Raw genomic sequence first — 14,038 nt, 5'->3', positions numbered from 1 at the left:
CATATATTTGAAAGAGTTTTTTGAAATGGAGATAAAACTTACATAAAATACACGTCTTTTTAAAATTTATTTATTTTTATGACCACTTGCCACCTCTTGAAACAAATCTTAAGTGTGCAGTTCAATGAGCTTTCACATAGGAAACATATCCAGACCAAGAATAGAATATTTCCAGGTCCTCAGAAGGCTCCCCCATGCCCCTTCACAGTTGGTACTTCCCCAACGCTACAACTATTCTGACCTCTATCGCCACAGGTTACTTCAGAACTTTCTAGTTATTTAATGCTATTTAGGTCATGAGTCTTTCAAGAAAAAGTTTTATTTGGAAATTCTTATTTTGGGAGGATGTATTGAAGGCATAATTTTTAGCCACTTTAAATTTTGTGAGGGGAATGTCTCTAAAACTATATTATACATAGAAAGATCATCAATAAAGAAGATACAGTTGTGAAAAAAGAATAAAATGAAGAAAAAAATTGGCTGCCTCAAGTATCTTGCTTTTCTATGCACCGCAAGTGAAAATCATCTCTTTAGAATGGTAAATGTAGTATAGTGACCACAAGAGTTCAAAACAAATTCAGATTTTGGATAAACTTCAGATTTATTAAAGAATCCCAGAAGTCCATTCGATGATGGCAATGTTCTGTTTCCAGGTAGTAGTTATTTTTACACTCAGTCGTTTGGCTGTGGTGGCCAACTCATCAACTTATTGGCCCTCATTCTGTTAGAACTGTTCAATGATCTGCTCTCCTTTCTTTTAATCATCCTTTCCCTACCTTCTCTCCTTATCATCTCAGACAACCTGGCTGCCTCACAGGACTCTGCCTGCGGGCTTGTCCTCTAACCCACTCATGATCATCACTTTGGCAGAAGAAAGTCTCTGGGGAGACCTTAGTGAGGGTGTTTGCCTTGGTCTGCGTGTTTTCCAAAGATGGAGATTGCTACTACTAGTTATCATGATCTAATACCTATCAGTCCTTGGGGCTGACAGGAGTTCCATAGATATCATTTCCACATCTTTACCTGGAATCCTATTTGGCAGGTAGGATTCCTCTCATTTTGCTGTAGAGAAACAGACTAGCCAATTGCTCGAGGTCATGTAGATGTCAGGATTTACACCTGATTCTGTCTGGCTCCCAAGCTTACTCTGACTCTGGTCAGTAGTGAAAAAGCACAGCAGTTGATAGGGAGGGACAGGTAGAGTGGAATCCTCATCAGGGTTGGGAATGTCTTAAAATGAATTTGGGTTTGAAATAGGGCGGGCATGGGATACAATGCAGCTTGTTTGGGACTGAGATAAAGGAAGAAAGAAGGGGATGGTGCTGGTCAGGCAATGCTGGAGAGACCATCAGGACTGGCCAATACCAAGCCATATCTTCTCCAGCTCCACTTACCAGAGCAGGAGAAATGGTATCTGTAGCCCAGGGGGACGGGGAAATGGCATTTTCGCATCTCAACCCCTCAGGCCTGGGCAGACTGCCAGAGTGGAGAGCCAGGGAAGCAACGAGGCAGGGGAGATCATTATCAGGAGGAAGGAAGCTCTGGCAGCTCCCACCAGCCTGTTTGTGACAAGCAGGCTCAGGGCCATGGAAGTCCTTTAAGGTCAAAGGAAATGTGATCCTGGATCTGGGGGATGAAGTTGAGACACTCCCTTTGCCTTATGTCTTCAGGCCAAGGGGATCCAGCCAGAGCCAGGCCCAGGGCCCAGGTTAGAAGAGCAGTGGTCTAGAGAAGTGGGAGGGGCGGTTAGAGAGGAAGAGAGAGAAGGAATAAGATGCCAGAGCACCTTATAAACAATCTCTTGGCTAGAGAGGTAATGATCTTTATTGCAGCCAACACAGGGTAACTGGCTCTTCAGAGCACTCATTTCTTCATGGGTGAACTCTTACCTAGTTCTCTTGCCCCTGTAATGGTGTCTTCTTTGTTGTCCAACTGGTAGAGTAGAAAGTACACTATATTTAGAGTAATGAGACCTAGGTTCAAGTCCAGGTTCTGCTACTAACTAATTAGACAAGCTCTTTAATTAATTAAGCTTTCTAAAATCTCCATTTCCTCATCCATAAAGAAGGCATACAATCCCTGTCAAGTCTATGTCACAGGGGATTAGAGGATTCACGTGGAGGCTCTACACAAATATGAAGTGGTATTTATTTATATTTTTCTTTGCTTCAGGTCACCTCACTGCCACGTCAGAGCTGGGGAAGACTTCTAGTTCAGGAACAGAAACAGCTGTGTCCACAAATCCCATATGCCCCTTTTCCATTTATTTCCTCCCCTTGTCATGCTGTCATGCTGCCATAATGCCAGGGGGCAGGGGAGACATGTGCAAAGGCATAGACCAGGGAACCCACAGCCCTGAGCTTGCTTAGCCCCTTTCTTGGGGATAGGCATCTGGGGAAACAGCAACAAAAAGATGAAAGGCCATCCCTCTAGAACTCGGCTCACCAGAGTGTCAGCTTCAGCCTCCCAGCAGAGGCTGAACCAGGAAGAGCCCCAAGAGATGAGGGGAAGAGAATGCTCTGGGTGTAGGGGAGTGGTGCAGAGGCCTGGAGAGGGAATTGAGGCTCAGCAAGGCAGTCTGGAAACCTAAAGGACTCTGTCCAAGTGCACAGGAACCAGGTGGAATTGCTGAGAGTCTTTTTTCTGGGGAGGCTTACAGGCCACTATGTAAGACTTGTTCTGGCGCTTCTCTTTGTACCTGCAGTTCGGGTACTTCCCTGAGGTGAGCTGACACATGGTCAGGGACACGGGTCCATGGCTCTGGTGGCAGTTTTTATCGCCATTCTTGCAGGCTTTGTTGGAGGTCTGGCAGGTGGTGGCCACACGGGAGAAAGGCTCGTGTAGGAAGGTGTTGAGGTCTTTGCACCGTTTTGTGTGCTTGTTGATGTTTTTCATGGCTGAGTTGCATGCTTGAGGGCTGGGCTGCACGTGCTGAATTTGAAACCACTGAGATGGGGTCATGCCCTTGGGTTTGGCACTGACTGGGATCTCTGCCACCCACAGCCCGAGCAGCAGAAGCAGCAGAAGGGGGCAGAATCCTGCTCTGGCCGGTGCCATCTCTCCAAGGGGGGAGCAGTCAGAATGAGGGCAGGGGTCGCTGGGACACAGGTGTTCAGTCGAGAAATTAGTCCTCCTATACTTGCTCATATGAGCTAATCACCCATCTCCCTACTCGGTTGTCTCCTTTCCTCACTGTCTCATCTCTGCCTCTTCTTCTGTGTGTCCACATCCGCTGCAGTCCCAACACCAACCCTGTGGCCCCATCTCTCATCTTGTATTTCTGCTCCCTTCATTCTGTCCCTGTTGCCTGTCACTCTTTGTCCTCTCCCCTTTCCCTCAAATCTCATCTCTTTTGTGTCTCCATGTTCCTGTGTCCCCATTCCCATCTCATCTGTGTTCCCATTCTTTTTCATTTTTTTTGCCTCCATCCCCAACATCACTCTCCCCTTTCCCCAATGCGTGTCCCCATCTCCCCTAAATCCAGTCCCTCCTTTAACCATTTTATTACTCACTCGAGTGTACTGTCAGGATCGGAGCCCATCCCTCCTTCTCTGTCCTCACTCCTCCCCAGAACCTACTGCAGCCTCACCTTTGTGCTTGGTCTTCGTGCTGTGACTCCTGCTCAGCGGGCTGAGGCGGTGTCCACGCGCTGCTAGGCTGTCAGATCTCTGAGGGCCTCTTCTCACTCCTGAACTCCTTAAGAGCTGGCCTGGGCTATGCTGCGTCTGTTTGGAGGCGGGCTGGGGAGCATCACTGGATCAGGAAATGAATCAGGTTCATGCCTCTCCACTTACATGTCCCAAATACGTGGACACCTAAGGATGCCTGTACCTGCCTAAACATGTTCAGCAATGAGGAAGCTTGAATCGTCACATTCAAAGACTATATTTGTCCCCTGGCCACATGGTTCTAATGACTCTTTAATAGAACACCTGATCCAGGTGTCAACTGAAATCAATTTCAGGAAGAGTTGTCATTTATATCCTCTCATATACACCTATGGTCCACGATCCTGGGAAGAGTCAATCACTGTGATGTTAAGGGTTGCTTCTTCTCTGACCTGAGGTACAGATCGAACAGCCTAGAAAGATGTTTTGTCTGATTCCTTGTCATCTGGAGATACTGCTTACCTTTCGGAGGAGATGGAAGAGACACGAGGGAGGTGGGTGAATCATCACTGTCATGATGCCCGGCACCATCCCCAGTAGCAAAGCCGTTCCACAATGATTCATGGGCCTCTCCAGTTCCAGGTACCAACCAAGGCCATGTGGCTTTACCTGGAGAGGGTAGCCAACACCTCTCAATTTCACTTGTTCCCTCCCTTTTTTATTGAAAATTACGAAACTTTAATACTTCCCAAATGTTTGTGTTTAAAATGCTATTGGTGTTGCTGCTCTCAACATCCTGCCTTAGTGCTTCCTTCACTTTGTATGTCCTGTTCCTTGTGGTGGTGACAGCTGTGTGTAGCGTCTGGGTCAGTGCTACTCTGGGGGCTCCTGGGAGCTTGGAATATGACACTCAGGAGAACCGAGACGCCAAGACAGAGAAGCATCACCCTCTGTGCGTGAGAAGGCCTGTGAAACTGAGATGAATAGTATTTTTGTTTTCAGAATTTACCTGTAAGTGGTAGGTAATCTCAGAATCTTGGGCATGATTCATTCATGTAGTCAACAAATATTTATTGAGCACCTACTCAGTGTTGAGGTACTTGGGATATATCACTGAACAAAAAAGGCAAAAATGGCCAGGTACGGTGAGCCACACCTGTAATCCTAGTACTTTGGGAGGCCACGGCAGGAGGATTGCCTAAGGCCACGAGTTCAAGACCAGCCTGGGCAATGTGACGAAACTCTGTCTTTACGAAAAATTTGAAAAATTAGCCAGGCATGGTGGTGCGTGCCTGTGGTCCCAGCTGCTCCAGAGGCTGAGGTGGGAGGACTGCTTGAGCTTTGGAGATAAAATCTGTGTTGAAAAATCATGATTGCACCACTGCACTCCAGCCTGGGTGACAGAGTGAGACCCTGTCTCAAAAAACAAACACACAAACAACAAAAACAAACAAAGACAAAAGTCCCTGCCTTTGTGGAGCTTACATTCCATTGGAGAAATACAGTAAAAACAAAATGTATACTTTGCTCAAAGTGATAATTGCTGGGGAAAAAAGTAGAACAGTATAGGGGTTGGCGGTCAGTAATTTTATATAAGATGGTTGAAATCGCTGACTCTGGGGCAGAGACTTGAAGATAAGAGTGAACTTGTGATTATCAGGGAGGAAGAATGTTTCAAGTGAAGAGACTAGCACTGCAAAAGCCCCAGAGCAGACAGATGCCTAAGGTGTTGGAGGAACAGCAGTGTGTCCAGTGTGGCTGGAGCAGGTGACTGAGAGTTCAGAGAGGAACCAGAGACAAGGTCATTGGGAAGACTTACAGACCATTTGAAGGCCTGTGACTTTTACTCCGAGCACAATAGGCAACCCTAGGAGGGTTCTAAGTAATGAACAAAGAACTTGTCTGCTTAAAGGATTACCTGGCTGTTGTGTGGATTATAACTGTGGAGAAGTCGCACAACCCATCCTGATCATAAGGTTTGTGTTCTGGTCCAGCATTTATGATTCTGAGTCAGGAGGATGGGGAGTTTGTTTTGAGTCCAGGAGGACATTATTTTAGTAGACGGACAGCACAGCTGTGGGTTGGGGGTCAGGATGAAGGATCTTTAGAAGAAAAAGTGGTGTTGGAGATGAGAAATGCCACTAGATGGCAAAAGAGAATCAAGAACAAATTCACACAGGCCTTTGGCTCTTCTGGTTTGTCCTCAGCGAGGCCTTGGCTAGGGGAACAGCTGTTCACTTCTTTGTTAAGGTGTCCCAAGCTTTGCAGGCTGAACTTCTGGATAGAAGTTCTGGATAGAGAATTATGCCCCTGCTGCTGTAGAAACATGAATGTTAGGAGATAAAACCCACGGTTTAAACCAGGCTGTGTATCAAATGTGTATCAGCAGAGGCCAGTCTAGCCTTTGGAATGGAGGCTGGGCGGAAGGCTGCAAGCTCATTTGAATGCCTAGCTTGGTCTCCTTTCTACTTCTCATTATTCTAGAGTGAGATGTCTTCCAGCCATGATTTAAACTTCCCTCTGCACTTGTGTTTTCCTGACATTGTAATTATCCTAGTTTGTTCTTCAACTCGAGTATGCTGGGCTGTGTAGAAGGCTGCCTTAGGACTGTGTGAAAGTGAAATAAACATGGCCCTACTGCCTCAGTCCAAAGGGAAAAGAGAGTAAAGGTTTAAGTTTGCACATGAAAATTGAAATAGAGTTGAACCTACCATATGTGCAATTCAACTGAAACCTTTGTTTTGCCTCAATTATTTGGATAAGGGAGGTGATTCTGTTTGTGTGCCCAAATTATCCAGCTTCCAAGATCTGCTTCACCTTGTACTTGGTAGGCTAATTTTGCTATTTTGCCTTCACTGCATTCATGGGGCAACAGAAAAAGATGGAGGAAGGGGGACAAGGTTAGGAAGAAGAAAAAGATTCAGGCATCAGGCCAGGGACTGGTTCAGGAGTTTCACAGGAGGGAGAAGAAAGACTTAGAGAGAGCAAGAGCAGAAGACAAAATTGTGGGAGAGAAGACAGAAGGGAAGAAAAAGTCCCTTACACCAGCAGTCTTTACCCCTGCTTCCTTCTCATTCTATCGTCGAAGTTACTGCTGTTGGCCGAGCTTCTCCTTAGGCTGCTGTTGTGTGTGTGTGTTTAAGTTGGGGCGGGTGTTGTGAAAATCCCAACAGTGCCAGGTGGACCTCTGCCTGTCTTCCCCACAGGACAACAGCTGCTGCTTCCTCTCGCCTGTGCTGGGAGGGAGTGAAGGGGGAAGGGAGAGAGGAGGGCTGGGCCTGGATTGGTGCCTACCCTTCAGAGCCAAGCCTCTCTGCCTTCCGGAGTTCCACCCAGCCTCTGGATACCAATGGAAAGCCCATGAGAGTTTCCTTCCAAGCAAGAGCAGATCCAAGTCCTGTTATCCTAATTTTGTTGGTCCTTTGATAAATAAAGGTAATGGGCTCATTTTTGTAGACTGAGAAAGTGAAACATACAGCAAGTTGAGATCAGATGTGGGACTTGCTTCAGGTCCTTGAATTCCCATGACCTTTCCTGGAACAGCTGTGGGTCAGAAGGAGGCAGCACTGACAGAAGTTTGGAATCCTTGGCTCCCAGACCAATGCCTTTAGACAAGCCAGGATGGAGGAAAGAGGAAACTGATTCGGGGGTTCACTGAAGCCTTGTCTCACAAGCCCTCCCAGCTCCCCATTTATGTACAGAGCAAAGTATCATTTCCTTAGCCTGGTAATCAGGGTCTGCCACAAATGGGCAAATCTGTCTTTCTAACTTTATCTCTGACTTTTCTCCCACTGAGTGCCTCAACCCCAGCCAGACGGGTTTCCCCCCATTTTTCAAGCATGTCTTTCATAATCTTCTTTATCTCCGCTTAACTTCTAACTTCACCACGAGATCCATTTCCAAGCCAGGGTTACCCCTGAGGAAAACTTTCTCTGACCCTCCAAATTCAGAGACATCTTTCTCACCTCTAAATTCCTACAGCATTTACTGTCTTCAGAATGTATCATTTTCTGCCTTGAATCACTGGTTATTTCTTCATATGTATGTATTATCTTTCTCATAGACTGTCAATTCCCACAACACGAGGACCACCTGTTATACTTCTTTTGCACATTTCACAGTATATAGCATAATGCCTTGCATATAAGTGACCCTAACTGATTCAACTTTTAGAAGGCATTCTGTCTGCTCCTCAATGATCCCAGTCTGAGATGGGATTGCTACCAGCCCACAGAGATGGTTAGCAGATGAGGAACTGACAATGCAGCTTCTGGACTTCAGCCCTGGGTTTGAGGTGATGCTACGAGAAGAAGGTTGAGATGGCTGAGGCAATCCTTCGGTTTCAAGGACAGCTCAGGAACTGTCCATGACACAGTATATTGTTTGAGCAACTTGAATTGGACAGGGCAAAGGGTAATGCCAATGAGATCATGGTGAGCCCACTCAAGGCAAAATTTTGGGGTTCTCCTCAGTCATAGGGAGTCACCCTTGCACCTGCCACCCTAGCCAGTTGTTCTACAAATGTTTACCATTGGGGAGGGCAGGGAGAGAATGTGTAAATGATTACATGCAGAGGGTCATCTTTACAGGAAAAACAACTTAGTTATTGTTTCAATAGTGAACTATCAATACACATTTTGCTGGTAGAATCAGCACCATTACAATCAACATTTGTTTAACAAAAATCTTTTGAAGTCACAGATGTTTATCATTTTCATTAACACATAAGATACAAGTAAGTCTGCTTTTGTTAAGAAATTTGTTTAGCTAATTATTTAGACCAGGGCTTCACAACCTCAGTGTTATTTACATCTTGGTCTGGATAATTCTTTGTTTTGGGAGCTATCCTGTGAAATGTGGGATGTTCAGCAATATCCCTGGCCACAGGCCAGTAGCAAGTCCTGGTTGTGACAACCAAAAACGTCTCCGAAATGACATGTCTCCAAAAATGACAATTGGATAAAAGGACATTATCCAATTGTCCCTGGAACTACTGAATTAGACATATGACCTTGAGCAAGCCACTGTCCCTCTAGAACTTAGTTTTTCATCCCTAGGGTAATGCTTGAGTATGTAAAACCCAGTGTAATGGGACAACAATCCCACTAATCTCAGGCTTACAGAGCACATGACACCATGATGAGGATGTCAGAATGGATGAAGTAATCTTATTCATCAGCACCTCTAGGATAGGACTTTAGGGAATAGATCACCAGGATTGCAGTTGGGAACCCAAAGGCTCATCATCATTATATCATTTAAGTTCTGAATGCTTTCCTCTATAACGTGCTGTTCAGTTTCTGTAATTGTCTGGCAGAAGTGAGTGGTGTTGGGTGTGGGGAGTGAAGAGCAGTGATGGATGGGTGGGGAATGAAGGAAGAGGAAGACCAAAAGGTATAAAAAGTCCCTTTCTATTCTCAGGGAAGCTGCAGCCTTGAGGGACCAGGGAAGAGGTGGCATGATTCAAGGCAGGGACTACAATGTGGTTGGCTTCCTCAAAGCAAAGGCTTGAGTCAGCCAGGCTCAGGCAACACCCTGCATCGGCACCCACTCAGTGTTGTCCTGTTGAGCAGCCTGAAGAATACAGATGAGCCACCTGCCCATGTGGGCTCTCTCCTCACTCACTTGACTGTGCCCACTTCCTTGGGGAGGCCTTACAACCAGAGGCTTTCTAAGTGGGACCTCTGGGTTGAGTCTTTCTATGAGCTAGCACCATGAGATAGATGGGGGCGAGAAGGGGTGGTGCAGCAGCAGGGTTCCAGATAGAGGAGACAGCAGGAGATAGAGCATGGAGGAGGTGAGGGACAAGGTGGGAATGAAGCAGGGATGCAGACACAGTTGCACACATGGGCAGGTGCAAGATCATGGGAAATCTTATGTCCTGTGAGATGTAGTTTGGACTATACCCTACGACAAGCTTGTCCAACCCATGGGCCATGGGCCACGTGTGGCCCAGGATGGCTTTGAATGCAGTCCAACACAAATTCGTAAACTTTCTTAAAACATTATGAATTTTTTTTGCATGTTTTAAGCTCATCAGCTGTCATTAGTGACAGTGTATTTTATGTGTGGCCCAAGACAATTCTTCTTCCAATGTGGCCCAGGGAAGCCAAAAGATTGGGCACCCCTACCCTATGAGAAACAAGCTATTGCAGAGTTTTAGACGAAAGAAGGGACCACATTTTTTCTCTTGAAGTTGAATCAGATATATACTTGAGTTGAGTCTTACTGGAGTTGGAGTGTGTGTGGTGTCCAGGACAGACAAGAGCATCTGCTGAGAAAGAAATAAGAATGGAAGAGATGGGCTTGGGAAAAGTTTAAGATTGTCAGGGCTGTGTGACTGATGGACTCAGGCTCATACTGAGGACTCACCATGTGCCAGGCACTGGTCTAAAACCTCTTGATATACATCTTAATGGATCCTAATACTGCCATGAGGTAAAAAATACTATCCTCATGAACAGATGAAACAAGGAAGCTTTCAGTGATTTAGTAAACAGACAGGTGGTGTGCAGCTTATAAGCTGCAGAGGCAGGATTCAATTCCTGGTCTGTTTTACTCAAAAGCCTTATCTTCACCACCATGCAGGACTGCCTCCCCATAGCTGGGACTGGGGAGGTGGCGGGGTCTAGAATCACTTTCAGGTGTCTTGCATAGGTAACCAGGGAAACTGAGATAGACAACACAGGAAGAGAAACAAGTTGTGAGGAAGATGGATTCCATTTTGGACTGTAGTTTGTGTTGTCAGAAAGTGCCAGTTTAGGGGGTTGTACATGAGGAACAACAATCTGTCCCTCTGGGGCTTTACTCCCTCCTCCTGAGCTATACTGGGGGCCTTGGAGCACTCAGCTTTCTGTGTTCTGACTCCCCTTTTCTGCTGTCCAGCAAAGGTAAAAAGGCTGTCCTAAGAGGAGGCCCCAAATCTGGAAGACACTTTGCAGACAGACAAGGCTGAGTGATCTGTGGAAGTCAAGAGTGAGGGCTAGCAGGCTCCAGGGAGCTAGTTAGCTCTTTGATTGTGATGAAAGGGAAGATGTTGATGAAAAAGATAGGAGTGTGGGCGCGGTGGCTCACGCCTGTAATCCCAGCACTTTGGGAGGCCGAGGCGAGCGGATCACAAGGTCAGGAGATCGAGACCACGGTGAAACCCCGTCGCTACTAAAAATACAAAAAATTAGCCGGGCGCGGTTGTGGGCGCCTGTAGTCCCAGCTACTCGGGAGGCTGAGGCAGGAGAATGGCGTGAACCCGGGAGGCGGAGCTTGCAGTGAGCCGAGATCGCGCCACTGCACTCCAGCCTGGGCTGGGCGACAGAGCAAGACTCCGTCTCAAAAAAAAAAAAAAAAAAAAAAAAAAGATAGGAGTGTGGCCCTTTCCCCAGCATGGCAAACCACTCAGAGACCAACCAACAGTAAGAAACAGATCACGCCAGGCTCTGGCATCCACAGCTTTTCATGTTCAGGTTATGCTTTCAAATCCAACCTGCCAAGTTTGAGGCTTCAGAGTCAGCATGCAGACATTTCCAGTAGTGCTCAGACTCTGACAAGGCCTGAGGTCACAGGTGAGCGCTGTGGGTATGACAGGAGTAAGGCTGATAGGGACTGTGGGGAGTCCACAGGGAGGTCTTTGATTCTCAGCCCAGCACTTTGGTGGGAGGCCCCTGAGTACATGCCCTCCTGGGCTCCCGTGAGTGGGATGACAAAGTGGCGAACGCTTTGTTCTCGGAGGGTCAGGAATAAGAAGCACTTTGTTCCTCAGAAACACAACAGTGCTTTCCTACTCACCTTGCCATGAGAGCACAGGCTATGGAACAGAGAAAACATCAAAGAAAGCCCAGACACTTAGGAACTTTTGGCAGGGAGGTTGGAACTAAGTGTTCCAATGACACTGTAGAGGAGGAGACCAGATGGCAATGCCTCTTTCCTCCCACCCATCCAACCCCCTCAGCACAGGGGCTCATCAAACTCAGGGGACATTCCTTCCTCCCAGACTGATCTTTACTCAGAAACCTTTCTAGCCTCTCCTCATCTCCTGACTGTCTTGGCCTCGGCAAGAAGAACACCCGTCCCTACCCAGCTGTCTTCAGCTCCTGTCCTTCCTCCCAGCTGCCAGAGAATTATCAGGTCAGTCTGCTCCTTCTTTCTTCTCTGCATTTTTTACTAGCAGGAGTGCCAGGGGCCCAGGGATAATTGGGAAGAGTCTCTCACCCAAGGCCAGTTAGAGCTCGTATTCTGCAAGTGTTGCAGTTCACAAACTTTGCAGAGGCTGAGATTTCTGTGGTGGACCAAGGGAGCAGGGGTGGCTGAAGGTGGGGTGGCTTCACCTTCAGCTGGGTGGTTGGCTGGGTGGCCTTGGGCAAGCATCTCCTCTTTCTGGGTCATGAGAACTCGGTTATGGGTGAGATGATCTCTAAAGTACTGTTGGGTTGGGAATGTTGGAGGCTCTGGGATGTGGCAGACAGTCATTCCAGGCCCACTGCTGCCCCCAACCACCTTAACTCTACCAGCAGGAGGAATGGCACCAGCTGTGACCCGGCTCCTTTTCCTTCAGCTTGTTCTAGGGCCAACTCTGGTCATGGACATCAAGACACAGATTGGCAAAAAGAAATTCTATGCTTTAAACGTTGACTATCCCAGGGTTATCTTCCCAAAGAGTTTCAAGGGCTATTGTAATGGTCTGATGTCCTATATGCGGGGCAAGGTGCAAAATTCGGATTGCCCAAAGATCCATTATGTGATACATGCCCCTTGGAAGGTCATCAAGAGGTTCTGCAAGTATAGTGACAACTTCTGTGATAATTACAATGAATACTGCACGCTCACCGAGGATTCCTTCCCCATCACGGTCTGCTCCCTGAACTACCAACAGCCACCCACCAGTTGCTACTATGATAGCACCCTGACCAACCAGAAGCTCTACCTACTCTGCTCCCGCAAGTATGAAGCTGATCCAATAGGTATCATCGGTCTCTATTCGGGAGTTTAATTCCTGAGTCATTCCCCAACCTCTACCACCACAGACCAGCCTGTCTCCATTTCCAACACTCTGATTCCTGTAACAAGACTTCCTTCCTCACTTCTGAGGCAGGCAGAGTCCCCTCCCAAGAGACCAGGTGGGTGGGAAAATGTCCAGGGCTTTGATCACCGTGCGAAGTGGTGCTATCTTCTAGGTTCTTTCCAGCTTGTTTACCCCCTCTTCACCCCCACCTCCTCATCATCCTCCCTCTCCCAGAGACAGTAAAACCCACCCAAGAAGTTGACTGTGTCCAGTTGGCAGTGACTGTCCACCCACTGGGCCAGATCCTAAGTCCTGGATGGAGGCCCAGGGCCTCAGCTCACACCATGGCAACAGGCACCAGCTCCGAGTCTCACCTCCCCATTCCCACCACCCTTCTCGTCTCAGCCTCCCCTAGTTCCCTTATAATTCCCTCCACTCACCCACCTACTCAGGGGATATGGCTAGCTATAGGAACCTCCCTGAGGCCTTCAGACTCATGTTAGCCTCACTTCCCCACAACACCCAGTTTCCAGCCTGTTTCTCTCTGTGAAATCATTGTTTCTCCCTTCATATAACTTTCCTCTCCTCTTTCTTCTTACTATGGAGCCTAAGACTGTCTCTCCCCCCAACTCCCCACCACCTTAGTCACCCTGCCTTCCTTTTTCCAACCTCTTTTTCTTCCAGTCTTCTTACCTTGGCTCACTGGCATTTCAAGGTATCTTCTCTCATCCATTCCACAGAGGTTCCTGCTTCCCTTCTCTTCCAGAAGCTCCTCCCAAATCCCCCAGACTCCAGAGTCTGCCCCTGACCAGGCAGGGAACGAGGCAGGCCCAGCTCTAATCAAACATAAATTTCTAAAACCACATCTGAGTACGTAAGATGTAACCATTGGAGGAAACTGGGTGAAGGGCACAAGAGACCCCTCTGTACTATTTTTTTTTTGTAACTTTCTGTGAATCCATAATCATTTCAAAATAAAAAGTTAAGAACATACACCTGACTCCTTTGTGATTTAATTGCTTTTTCTTCAGTGCCCCAGAACTCCTGCTCTTGGAATCCTGGCAGCCTCCCCCATCTGGCCATCTTCCTGAGCTACCCTTAGCAGTCTGTAAGCTCTTCTGTCCCATGTGCACCATGATGGAGGTGATGTGGGGTAAAACTTAGTGCTGGGCTGGGTGTTGAAAATAGACTCTCCCATTACCCTAGCTCTGGAACAAATTTGTAATAGAAGTCAGGCCACCTTAGCTGGCTTCTACTTCTCCACCCAAAAAACCTGAACTGTAACAGATGAGGAAGGTGGAGGGACAGGGAAGGATCTAATACATGATACAGTCATAGTCCATCACATCAGGAACTGCTACACCCTTTTAGGGGGTGGGGGTGGAGAGGTGAATATCAGTAATATGTGAACACAAGTAGCAAATACTTTTACCTC

General features: G+C 47.3%; 2 protein-coding genes across 3 annotated transcripts; one reads left to right on the top strand and one right to left on the bottom strand.

The window, feature by feature from the left end:
• Window positions 1-1,808: 1,808 nt before the first annotated feature.
• RNASE7 (ribonuclease A family member 7) lies at window positions 1,809-3,670 on the bottom strand. Its single transcript, XM_065548604.2, has one exon. It carries the CDS (start codon window positions 3,145-3,147, stop codon window positions 2,587-2,589), a length of 561 nt encoding a protein of 186 aa, XP_065404676.1. The 5' UTR covers window positions 3,148-3,670; the 3' UTR covers window positions 1,809-2,586.
• A 7,923-nt stretch (window positions 3,671-11,593) lies between these two features.
• On the top strand, window positions 11,594-13,594 carry RNASE13 (ribonuclease A family member 13 (inactive)). 2 transcript variants are annotated; one of them, XR_012415517.1, is made up of 2 exons: window positions 11,594-11,729; window positions 12,157-13,594. XR_012415517.1 is itself a non-coding variant. In XM_065548586.2 (2 exons), the coding sequence occupies exon 2, from the start codon at window positions 12,121-12,123 to the stop codon at window positions 12,589-12,591; it is 471 nt and encodes a 156-aa protein (XP_065404658.1). In that variant the 5' UTR covers window positions 11,594-11,729; window positions 12,113-12,120; the 3' UTR covers window positions 12,592-13,594. The 2 variants fall into 2 exon arrangements, 1 of the variants encoding a protein (XP_065404658.1); XM_065548586.2 differs by having other exon boundaries at window positions 12,113-13,594.
• The last annotated feature ends 444 nt before the right edge of the window (window positions 13,595-14,038 follow it).

This window comes from Macaca fascicularis, chromosome 7 (genome assembly GCF_037993035.2).
Source record: "Macaca fascicularis isolate 582-1 chromosome 7, T2T-MFA8v1.1".
Lineage (NCBI taxonomy): Eukaryota > Metazoa > Chordata > Mammalia > Primates > Cercopithecidae > Macaca > Macaca fascicularis.
Note: the sequence above shows the minus strand (reverse complement) of the source record. Positions and strands in the feature narration are given on the sequence as shown.